The sequence below is a fragment of the Tursiops truncatus genome, chromosome 15 (genome assembly GCF_011762595.2).
Source record: "Tursiops truncatus isolate mTurTru1 chromosome 15, mTurTru1.mat.Y, whole genome shotgun sequence".
Lineage (NCBI taxonomy): Eukaryota > Metazoa > Chordata > Mammalia > Artiodactyla > Delphinidae > Tursiops > Tursiops truncatus.
Genome location: NC_047048.1, coordinates 33,972,848 through 33,983,062, shown reverse-complemented (window position 1 = coordinate 33,983,062; position 10,215 = coordinate 33,972,848). Strand labels below are relative to the sequence as shown.

Genomic DNA, 10,215 nt, shown 5'->3' with positions numbered 1-10,215 from the left:
AGCATCAGCTGGGGCTTCGAGTTCTTTCTTTTAAAGAGAAACCAGAGGACTTCCCTCGTGGTGCAGGGGTTAAGAATCCGCCTGCTAATGCAGGCGACATGGGTTTGAGCCCTGGTCTGGGCAGATCCCACATGCCGCAGAGCAAATAAGCCCATGCACCGTAACTACTGAGCCTGCGCTCTGGAGCCCGCGAGCCACAACTACTGAAGCCCATGTGCCTAGAGCCCGTGCTCCGCAACAAGAGAAGCCACTGCAGTGAGAAGCCCGTGCACCACAACAAAGCGTAGCCCCCGCTCGCCACAACAAGAGAAAGCCTGTGCGCAGCAACGAAGACCCAATGCTGCCAAAAATAAATAAATTTATATATATATAAAAAAAGACAGAAACCAGAAAACTGGAGTTAACCTCTTGACTTTTAAGCGTTGGCAACTAATTTAAATTCTACTAAAACGTGGTGCGGACTAAACTTTCCTCTTTCAAAGTGTGGTCCAGACACCTGCAGCTATCACCTGGGAGCTCAGTGAGACCTGCAGACTCCGAGGCTCCAGCCCAGGCCAGAATCTGCATTTTTAGCAAGCTCTTCCAGGTAATTCGAGTACACTTTAAAGTGAGAACCCCTGGATGAAACAAAATAGATAAGGGAGCTGGACATGCCCCTGACTCAGGTTAAGCAGCCCCACCTGTCAAAATCTAGGGGTCCCTCAATTCCACGATTCCGCATTCAGATGCCGCTCCAGGGGTCCTTTTATTATATCAATTTATTCAAGTGGTAGAAAAACCCTTCTGGCGGCAGGACAAAATAGAGAGCCTGTAAACATGATTTCACCCCTCTTCCCTTTAAGGAGCTTCCCATGACGGGAAATAGAATTCTAGTTGGCAAGTTCGGTGATGAGGTCTGTAAAAAAGGGTCCCTCGATGTGGCCATAGTCTCTTCACCCCATCCGAGGGGGCTGGCTGGACCCTGCCACTTGGCCACAGTTCGGTCATCATGAGTTCCACTGGCAGCGCCCCTGCCCCAGGAGGCCGGAGGCTCTTTGGCAGCAGCGGGGCAGGCCCATCGGGGACAGGCCTCGTGAGCGGCAGGCACAGGCAGGCGGGGAAGGAGGCAGCGTCTCTCCAGGGCGCGCTGTATCGCTAGGGTTGCACGTGCCACGGCAGGCGGCCAGGTGAGGGGCTGAGGCACAGGTGCTGTCAGAAGCCTGGCTTGGCACGTGGGTCGAGGCCACCCAGATGGTCAGTGGCCTTGGAATTTCCCCTGCAGAAGCCAGAGCTCATGGCAACGAGCCTCCAGAACAGGTCATGACGGGCAGCTGGAGGCTTCAGTCCTTGAAGGGGTTACAGGTGTCACCCGGTTGCTCCTTCTCAGCAGCCAGGAGCTCTCCGTTCATCTCCTGCAGTGGGTGGTAGACGTAGGCCCCATCCAGGTGCCGGCTCCTCGCTGCCCTTGACCCGAGGAACAAGGACACGTTTGCCACCGTGCTGATCAGCAGAAGGAAAACCAGGGCCAAGGTGATGGCCAGCCAGGTGGTCCTGGGGGCAGGAGAGAAACCCCGAACGGGGACACTGTTGGGCACTTCGGGCTGGGGGTGTGCTGGAGGGGCTCCCTCCCTCCCCTCACTTGGCTCCTCCTCCCAGAACAGGGGCACAGGGTCGGGGGCCTCCAGGGACCACACACTGTCGAGGAACAAATGGGCCTGGTGGGGTGGAGGGCTCACTCCACGCATGTTCGGGAGCAGCGGGGACAGTTGTTATGTGGGACTAAGGCTGGTGCGGCCACATCTCCTGATATTTCAAGAGCAGCCGTGGAAAAAAAAAAGATTTTTACATGAACGTTACTGAGTTTCAGATGTTGCTAATAAGTGTAAATTTCAATGGGTACAGGCCACATGTAATACAGCTGGGGACCTAATCTGCCCCAGGAAGCAGCAGTTTGCATTCTGTGCTTCCGGGGATGTTGACAACAGAGGCTGGGTTCTCTCCAGGGTCCTCAAAGCACACAGAGCAGGGAGGACCCACACCCCATCCTCCCAGGCAGGGAGCTGGCAGGGATGGGTGGGGTCCTTCAATGATCTTTTTTCCTTCACGTGAGTCTTTGTCTGAAGCCCTCAATGCAAAAGCAGACTGCTCCGGCGGCAGGGCCTGCAGCTGTGCCCCTCAGCACCCCATGGCACCCCTTCCCTCACTGCAGGTCTCACACCCGAGGAGGCTGAGCTTGGGGTGCAGGGCTCCCGGGAACCACTGTCCCTGCTCCGCTGCAATTCCCAGCACACTTCCAGGATTTTCCTCCAGGCCCCACCCGACTCAGGGTCAGGACCTCCAGGAGGGATCTGGGATCTGCGTTTGTGATGAGCTCCCAGGTGCTGCCTCCAGGACAAGGCCAAGGGGCTTTTCGTTCACACCTACACCTGCTTCCCACTTTGAGGGGACGGGGCTGGGCCGGGCATCCAGGGGGGGCTATGGGACATGAGAACCATGAGAAGAGAGGTTCTCCAAGTGGGGCTCCCAGACCGACAGCATTGGTTCTTGAACCCAGCTCTCTCTTTCAACACACTCCCCTGGAGGTCAAGTTGAAGACCTCCTGCACTAGAAAATAAAGACCCAACACGAGGGGTGAACACCCCCAGGTGTCAGATAAATGACGTGAACTGCTCAGGGCTTCATGCTTCTTGCACCGGAAGCTGAGAAAAAAAGTCCACACCCTGGCCCCTAGATTCCACTGGGGTGATGGCCAGGGTCCTTCTCAGCATCTCCCTGGACAGCACAGGTGGCTGCGAGCATCACCTAGGACTCTCCCTGTGCTTATGTCAGAGAATTGTCATCTGGTGCCCAGCTGCCACTTCCTAGCCCTGCCCAGACCCTGAGCGGAGGCCACGCCTCAAAGGCAGAGGGAGGGGGGATTCCTCCCACCCCTGCCCCAGCTCCCAGCAAAGTACCTACCTGGTGAAAAGGGAGAGTTCTCCTGCCCGCAGGGTGTCCTCGGGTAGCGGGAGACACTGCTTCACTGCAAGATGCCAGGGAGAGGCTGAAGGTTGGGAGAGGAGGGGTCTGCCCCCTGCTGTCCCCCGGGAGCCTGGGAGGGGCCGTACCTCGGGAGAGGATGCTATTCAAGGTGCGTGACCAGGTGAGGCTGCAGTTGCCGGTCTGGGGGTCGCAGGGACACTGGTGCTCACACTTGCAAGGGCTCTGGCAGTCTGGCCCGTACCAGCCGAGGGGACACTCTGCAGGGAGGAGCCAGGAGGACAGAGGTGGAGGCATCAGTGGCAGGGCCTCTCTCTGCACTGCCGGGATGGGCCCAGTGGTGTGCTGAGCTGAGCGGATGCAGAAGCATCCCCTGGGCGGGGCTCCCTCGTGGCTGAGTCAGGGGCCCTTCCAGCTTACCCTGCATACAGATGTCTCCAGTGAAGCCAGGGGGACAGGCGCAGGTCCCCCGAACTGGGTCACAGGTGGCTCCATTATGACACTGACACTTCTTGGCACAGTCCTCCCCAAAGGAGCCGCTGGTGCACGCTGGGATGAGGGAAGCAGGGCCTTTGCAAAATCTGGTCCTGCCCCGCAACCCCACCCCAGGCTGGGGCCAACAGGATTGCAAACGCAACTCTCTCGCCCCAAGTGGCCCTGTAGGTTCACATGTTCTCCCAACAGATAGTTCTGGAGAAGTTGGTACGCGGCAGGCCCCGAGGCTGTGATCTCATTGAGGGCAGGCAGCCAGCAAGCCAGAAAGCAGGTGTCAAAGGACAAGGGAGGACACAGGCTGGAGGGACGGGACCGATTGTGGCAGCAGCAAGGCACTGAGGAGGTGGGGTGGGGAGGCCTCTGAGGACCTGACATTGAGGCTTGGAGAGCAGGGCGTGGCTGGAGCCCCCAGGGCCTGGCAGGTCATGCTGAGGAGTTCAAGTTTTTCACTCAGAGCCAAAGAAAGCCACTAAGGATTTAAGCTATGGAGGGTTATGAGTGCGTTGAGCTGTGTCCTCCCAAAGATATGTTCTAATCCCCAGAACCTGTGAATGTGAACTTATTTGGAAATAGGGTCTTTGCAGATGCAATTAAGTTAAGGATCTTGAAATGAAAACATCCTGCACTTAAGGTGGACCCAAGTCCAGTGGCCTGGGGTCCTTGTAAGAGGACAGAGCGGGAGACTGGAGACAGACAGGGGAGAAGGCTGTGCCTGTGAAGTCAGAGGCAGAGATGGGGTGATGCAGCCACCAGCCCAGGAATGCATGGGACCCCCAGAAGCTGGAAGAGGCAGGAAGGACCCTCCCCCAGACCTTTCAGAGCCAGTGCAGCCCTACTGACCCCTTGATTATGGAGTTCTAGCCTCCAGAACTGTGAGAGAATAAAGTAATGTTTTAAGCCTGAGTTGGTGGAATCTGTTGCAGCAGCCCCAGGACACTAATACAGTGATTTACACGTGAGGCAAAAGCATGAGACAAGAGGCAAGCGACTTGCAGACCAGGAGGCAGGGATAAAGGCAGCTGAGGCTCGCAGCTGCCAGGCTCACCCTCTCCCGTGTGCCCAGGGGGCTGGGGAGGAGGCTGGCCTGGTGGCTTTTACCTTCACTGCAGTTGGACCCTGTCCATCCAGCTTCGCAGCGGCAGCCGGCTGCCAAGACAAGACCGAGAAGGTCAGGTGAGGGCCCAGGCAGGGCTGGGGCAGTGAGAGCGGGGAGCCCGGGATGGAGCTGCCTCCCAAAGAGTCCCACTCACTCTCCGTGCAGAGCCCATGCTGGCTGCAGTTGGCGGGGCCACAGTCCAGCTCGCTGCAGGCGGCGCCCCGCCAGAAGCGCCCCGTACACTGGCAGCGCCCCTCCACGCAAGTCCCGTGGCCGTTGCAGTCAGACGGCTGGCAGCGGGGCTCGTGCACACACACCACAGTGGACACGTGGCGAGGACAGCGCCACATGTTGTCCTGGCTGCAGAAGAAACAGTAGTGTGAAGAGAGGCTGAAGTGCTGGCCACCCCAGCAAACCCTCAAACCCCCCCACTGCAGCCCCTGAGGGCTGCCTTTCCCTGCCTCTCTTCATTGTCCCTTCTCCAGCCTTTTACAGGTTCTTCCCACCCGCAACAATCCCTTCCACCCCAGGGCCTTTGCACATGCTCTTCTATGCCCAGAAGGCTCTCCCATGCCCACCCAGCCCCTCATCCTCCAGATCTCAGCTCATGCTTCACTATCCTCAGGTCTTTCCTGACCAATCACCCCCTTCCATCGGCCTGGGCGGTGCTGGTACGCTACATATACTTCCTGTAAGCAGCGAGAAGCAGGGGTCTTGGCTCCTCCTGCTCTCTGCTGAATCCCCAGAGCCGGGCACAGAGTAGGTACTCAATATTTGTTGAATGAGACAGTCGGGGACAAGCTTGGCCTTGGACCTCAACAAGGGGGCTCTGGTATGCTTACCAGTGATCGGATGGGTAACTGGCCAAGGTCCCGTTGAGCACGAAGGTGGCAGAGCCCCCTCCGTCCAGGTTGATGGCATTTACCACATTCTGTTTCAGCAGGAACTCCGCCATCTCCCACAGGTTAATGCTGTGGCACAAGACCAGTGCTGCTGACCTTGCCACAGCCGTTTCTGGGTTAATGCATCTTACTTTCCACAGTGGACAGTATCACACACCCACTATGGCAGGCAAATTTCTAGGTGCTCCCCAAAAGGTGTCCTTCCCAATCCCGGGAAGCTATGACTATAACAAGAGATCGCTCTCCTGATCATGTTATGATACATGGCACAGCTGTCTGCAAATGGGCACACTGTCCTGGATTATCTGGGTGGCCCCGATGGAATCACAGGAGCCCTTAAAAGCAGAGAGCTTTCTATGGCTGAGGCAGAAGAGGAAGTGAGAGAGATTGGAAATACAAGGGGATTAGATGGATTTGACACACCTTTGCAGCTTGAAGATCTACAAGAGGAGGGTATATACATAAGGGGGAACGTGGGCGGCCTCATGCGTGGAGAGGCCCCCAGCCAGCAATGACACAAAGACCTCAGTCCTACAGCTCCAAGGAACTGTATTCTGCCAACAACCTGAAGAAGCTGGGAAGAGGATTCTTCCCCAGAAGCTCCAGATAAGCACCCCACCTGGCCAACAGCTGGGTTTTGTCTGTGGGACATCCTGAACAGAGAACTCAGTTGGGTCCCCCCACCCACTGACTCCTGACCTACAGAGCTTTGATCTAACAAATCAGTGCTGCCTGTGCTAATTTGTTACACAGCAACAGCAGACTGGCACACTCACTTTACAGAGGAGGAAACAGCAGCTCAGAGAGGTCAAATGACTTGTCTATGGCCACAGAGCCAGCAGATGGCCAAGCTAGGATTGGAACCGAGGTCTACTCCCAGCTAACTTTATGATAATTTCCTTTCACCCCAATCAGCGCTCAGGAGAGATGAGGCCCTAAGTTGGCGAGACTGAGAGCAAGTGTGTGGAAGATGATGAGTTCTTGGAAGTGGGACAGATCTAGGGACCCTCTGCCTGTGGGAAGACAGGGAACAGATGGCTGTGAACATCCCCAGGGAACAGCTGGAGGTCAGAAGGGCAGCTGTTGGTGGGCTGGAGTTCCTCAGAGCAGGACTCAGCCCAGGCCTAGAGGCCCTGGCTCACGGCACTCACCCCCGCTGCTCCGTCTGCCCGTCCACGTGGAAGAGCACCAGCTGCCCCTCCCGGTCGTGGCCCACGGCTGTCCTGGCTGACATCACGTTCACAAATTTGCTGAAGGAACCTGAAGGAGAGGCAGCCTGGCTGATCACCTGGCCCTTCGGGAGGTCTACTAAGCTCTGCCTGCCACTTCCTGCCAGTCACTCTCCACAGAGACATCACTCTCCACCTCCAGGTCTATGCATGCAACATCTCTCTTCCCGTGCCCCGCCCCAGTTAGTCTCCACAGAGTAGCCAAAGGGCTGTTCTTCAGTGTAAATCAAGATCAAACTCCAGGTGAAAATGCTCCAACGGCCTCCACTGTCCTTAGAACAAAATCCAAATGCCTTACCAAGGCCTGGCATGACCTCCTTAGCCTGCTTCTTCTACCTCATCTCCTGGGGGCCCACGCCTCTGAACACCCTGCAGCCACTTTCTACTTCTGGCTGGACTGCACTTCTCCCCAGCTCTTCCCATGGCTTGCGCCTTCTGATCTAAGTCACCTCCTCCATGAGGCCTTCCCTGACTGCACAGTCTAAAACAGCCCATTTCCACATCAGGGCCACGGGGAACCTTCCCTGTCCCAGTATTCCATATCCCAGTGGTTCTCAAAATTGAATGTCAATCAGAATCACAGAGGGGGCTCCTTAGAACACACACTCTTGGGCCTCAGCCCCAGGGATTCTGATTCTGTAGCACTGAGGCACAGGGGTAGGGGCTGAAGTTCTGCATTTATAACAGGCTCCTCGGTGATGCTGATGCTGCCGGTCCACAAACATTTTAGGAACACTTCTCTATTCTCTTGTCCATAGCTCCTTTTCCCCAACTTTTTCTTTCTTAGCACTTACCACTTCTTTCCAGTATACTTAATATCTATTTCATTTCTTATATAGTCCATAATGCAGGGATCTTAACTGCTTTAATCCCCACTGATCCCCAATACCTAGAATAGTACTTGTTGAAAGACTTCCCCCACCACCCCACTGGTCCTGGTTTTCAAGAGGCTTGTTGCCAACACCCCCACTCATCACCCACATCTCATCATACTCATTGCCCTTCCCCCACCTGTCTCCTGTGTCTCATCGCACTCAGCAGCCTGACTCTCGTTTATGTAGATGCTTCCGTTGCGAATCAGCCACACGACCCCACTCAGCAGCTGCACAAACGGATTCTCAGTGTCCAGCACCTCCTCTTCAGACAGGTACCTGGACACAGGGAAGGCATGAGATTCAGTCAACAGCAGTGGCAGCTGCAGGTAGTGCCCTCCCCCCCCCCACACACTACCCCCGCCCGCCCCACCACCTGGCTACTTGATTCCTCCTCATGCCCAGGAACCTGCCTGGTCCTGGAAGCAATCTTTGCAAACAGTCTAGGCATCCCAATCTACACTTCATTTAACAGAAACAACCATCCCCAACAGATCACAAGTCCACCTATGGCCCTTAATCTCTCAGGCCGTCACCCCAGCCAAACTACCATCTGATGCCTGCAACAGCCTCTTAATTGGCCTCCTTGCTCCTACTACGGCCCAACCAGCCTACTATCCAGCAGGGTCAGAGCAAGCTTTAAAATGACCAAAGTCAAAATAAATAAATAAATGACCAAAGTCGGTCCTATCCTCCTCTGATATTTTGCTCCTTCCTTCAGTCCCTCACACACACCAAGCCCCTCTGCACCTCTGAGTCTTAGTGCTTGCTGTTCCTTCTGACTGCAATGCTCTTCCTCCAGTTCTGACTCTGGCTGACTTGTGATTAATTTTCATGTCTCAACTCAAAGGTCACCTCCTCAGACAAGTCTTTCCTTATCACCTTCCCGAAACTCAACACTCTATTTACAATCTGTTCAACGTTTCACTGCACATATACAGTTTGAATTAACTTAATTATCTCCCTGGGTTTTGTTTATTTTTCCTAGTAATGGGGTGGGGGGGGTAGTGTCCTTTTTTGAAGGCAAAGGCTGTGCTTGTTCACAGCTATATCCTCAGTACGCAGCACATTTACCGACCCAAAGCAAGCGCTACACGATACTGGAAAATGAATAAACTCTACAAGGAAGGCATTACTTTCCCCATCCTGAAGATGAGAAAACGGAGGCTCAGTTTGGTTAGGGGACTTGAACACGGCGGCACGGCTACACCTCAACTCTCAGGCCCTCTGCTCTAGAATCTAGGGCCTAGACAGTCACGGGATTCCCTGCCTCCTCACCCGGTGACCAGGGTCCCGTCGCGGCGGATCCCGAACTGCGCGTTCTGCAGCCCCCCGGCGCTGCTCACCCGCCGCCCGTCGCTCACAACGTTCCCCAGGCACTCGCCCGTATCCATGCGGAAGAAGCCGCCATTCTGGGCGACGCTGCAGCCGGCCGCCCGCGCCGTCTCCTCCACGGTGGCGCGGCGCCTTGAAGCGCAGCCGCCGGGCCCGCCGGGCTCCAGCACCGAGAAGGTGCGCAGGGGCTCGGCGGCCCGCGTCAGGTGGCCGGCCACCGCGCGGTCTGCGAAGTGCGAGACGAAGATGCGTACGTTGGGGCCGCGGACACCGGGGTTTGAGGGGGACGGCGGCCACCTCTCGTGCTCGCGGCTGCCGGCGCGCACCCTTGTGCAGTCCCGGGCAGAGCGCGCCCGCGTGCGGGAGTAAGGCAGCAGCAAGTCATCGTCGCGGGAGGCCCTGCTGGGATGGGGCAGACCTGAGCTCGGAGTGCTGTGCCCGGGTCTGGGGGACCCCCCAACGAGGCTTGACCCAGGCAACTGTACTCACCCCGAGCCGAGGTCGCCGGACGCCTCACCGAGGAAGCCGCGCAGTGAAATGAAGAAGAGAAGGCAGCGACCCATGGAGGCCGCCATGTTGGACTCGGGCCTCCGGTCACGTGGGCCCACCCCACATGACTCAGGACTTCTGGTGGCAGCTTTTAGCTCTGAATTGCTTATACTTTTCTGGATATCCCAAAATCTCTTCCTGTAATTTACTGTGTTATTTTAGAAGGGGCGGGCGCTGGGGCGGCGGGAAGTTTTCACGTTGATGTAATTTGAAGTCTATATGGAAAGTTAAAAAAAGGTAGTATAAAGAATTCTCTTATACTTTTTACTTATCTTTACCAATTGTTAACGTTTGCGCTTTATTCATAGACTTTTTTTTTTTTTTTTTTTGGTACGTGGGCCTCTCACTGTTGTGGCCTCTCGTTGTGGAGCACAGGCTTCGGACGCGCAGGCTTAGCGGCCATGGCTCACGGGCCCAGCCGCTCCGCGGCATGGGGGATCTTCCCGGACTGGGGCACGAACCCGCGTCCCCTGCATCGGCAGGCGGACGCTCAACCACTGCGCCACCAGGGAATCCCCCTAGCTTTTTTTTTTTTTAATGCCCATGTGCACGTAGCCTGAAATCAGCACCACAGACACACCTGGACCTATAATAAGTTTCCAGGTCTTTTCCCAGACATGAGATTAGTGTCGGGGCTCCACCTGACACATTTAGTTATGCTCACACTGAAGCAGAACAGGAGGGAAGAGAAGCAAGCTGGGAATGAGAGAAACGTTGATGAGCCAGACCCCCACCCCCACCGCACCCCCCGGCCCCGCCAACTGCCTCGGGACAAGCTC

At 56.1% G+C, this 10,215-nt stretch overlaps 1 protein-coding gene across 3 annotated transcripts; it reads right to left on the bottom strand.

Moving 5' to 3' along the window:
* Window positions 1-341: 341 nt before the first annotated feature.
* NAGPA (N-acetylglucosamine-1-phosphodiester alpha-N-acetylglucosaminidase) lies at window positions 342-9,485 on the bottom strand. 3 transcript variants are annotated; one of them, XM_033839929.2, is made up of 11 exons: window positions 9,377-9,485; window positions 8,831-9,286; window positions 7,692-7,831; window positions 6,603-6,711; window positions 5,392-5,520; window positions 4,704-4,909; window positions 4,552-4,599; window positions 3,379-3,507; window positions 3,087-3,218; window positions 2,938-3,001; window positions 342-1,530 (listed from the first exon to the last, which is right to left on the bottom strand). In XM_033839929.2, the coding sequence occupies exons 1-11, from the start codon at window positions 9,460-9,462 to the stop codon at window positions 1,320-1,322; spliced, it is 1,710 nt and encodes a 569-aa protein (XP_033695820.1). In that variant the 5' UTR covers window positions 9,463-9,485; the 3' UTR covers window positions 342-1,319. The 3 variants fall into 3 exon arrangements, with proteins under 3 accessions (XP_033695820.1, XP_033695819.1, XP_033695821.1); XM_033839928.2 differs by having other exon boundaries at window positions 8,831-9,289; window positions 9,377-9,476; XM_033839930.2 differs by having other exon boundaries at window positions 342-1,443; window positions 8,831-9,289; window positions 9,377-9,476.
* Between the last annotated feature and the right edge of the window lie 730 nt (window positions 9,486-10,215).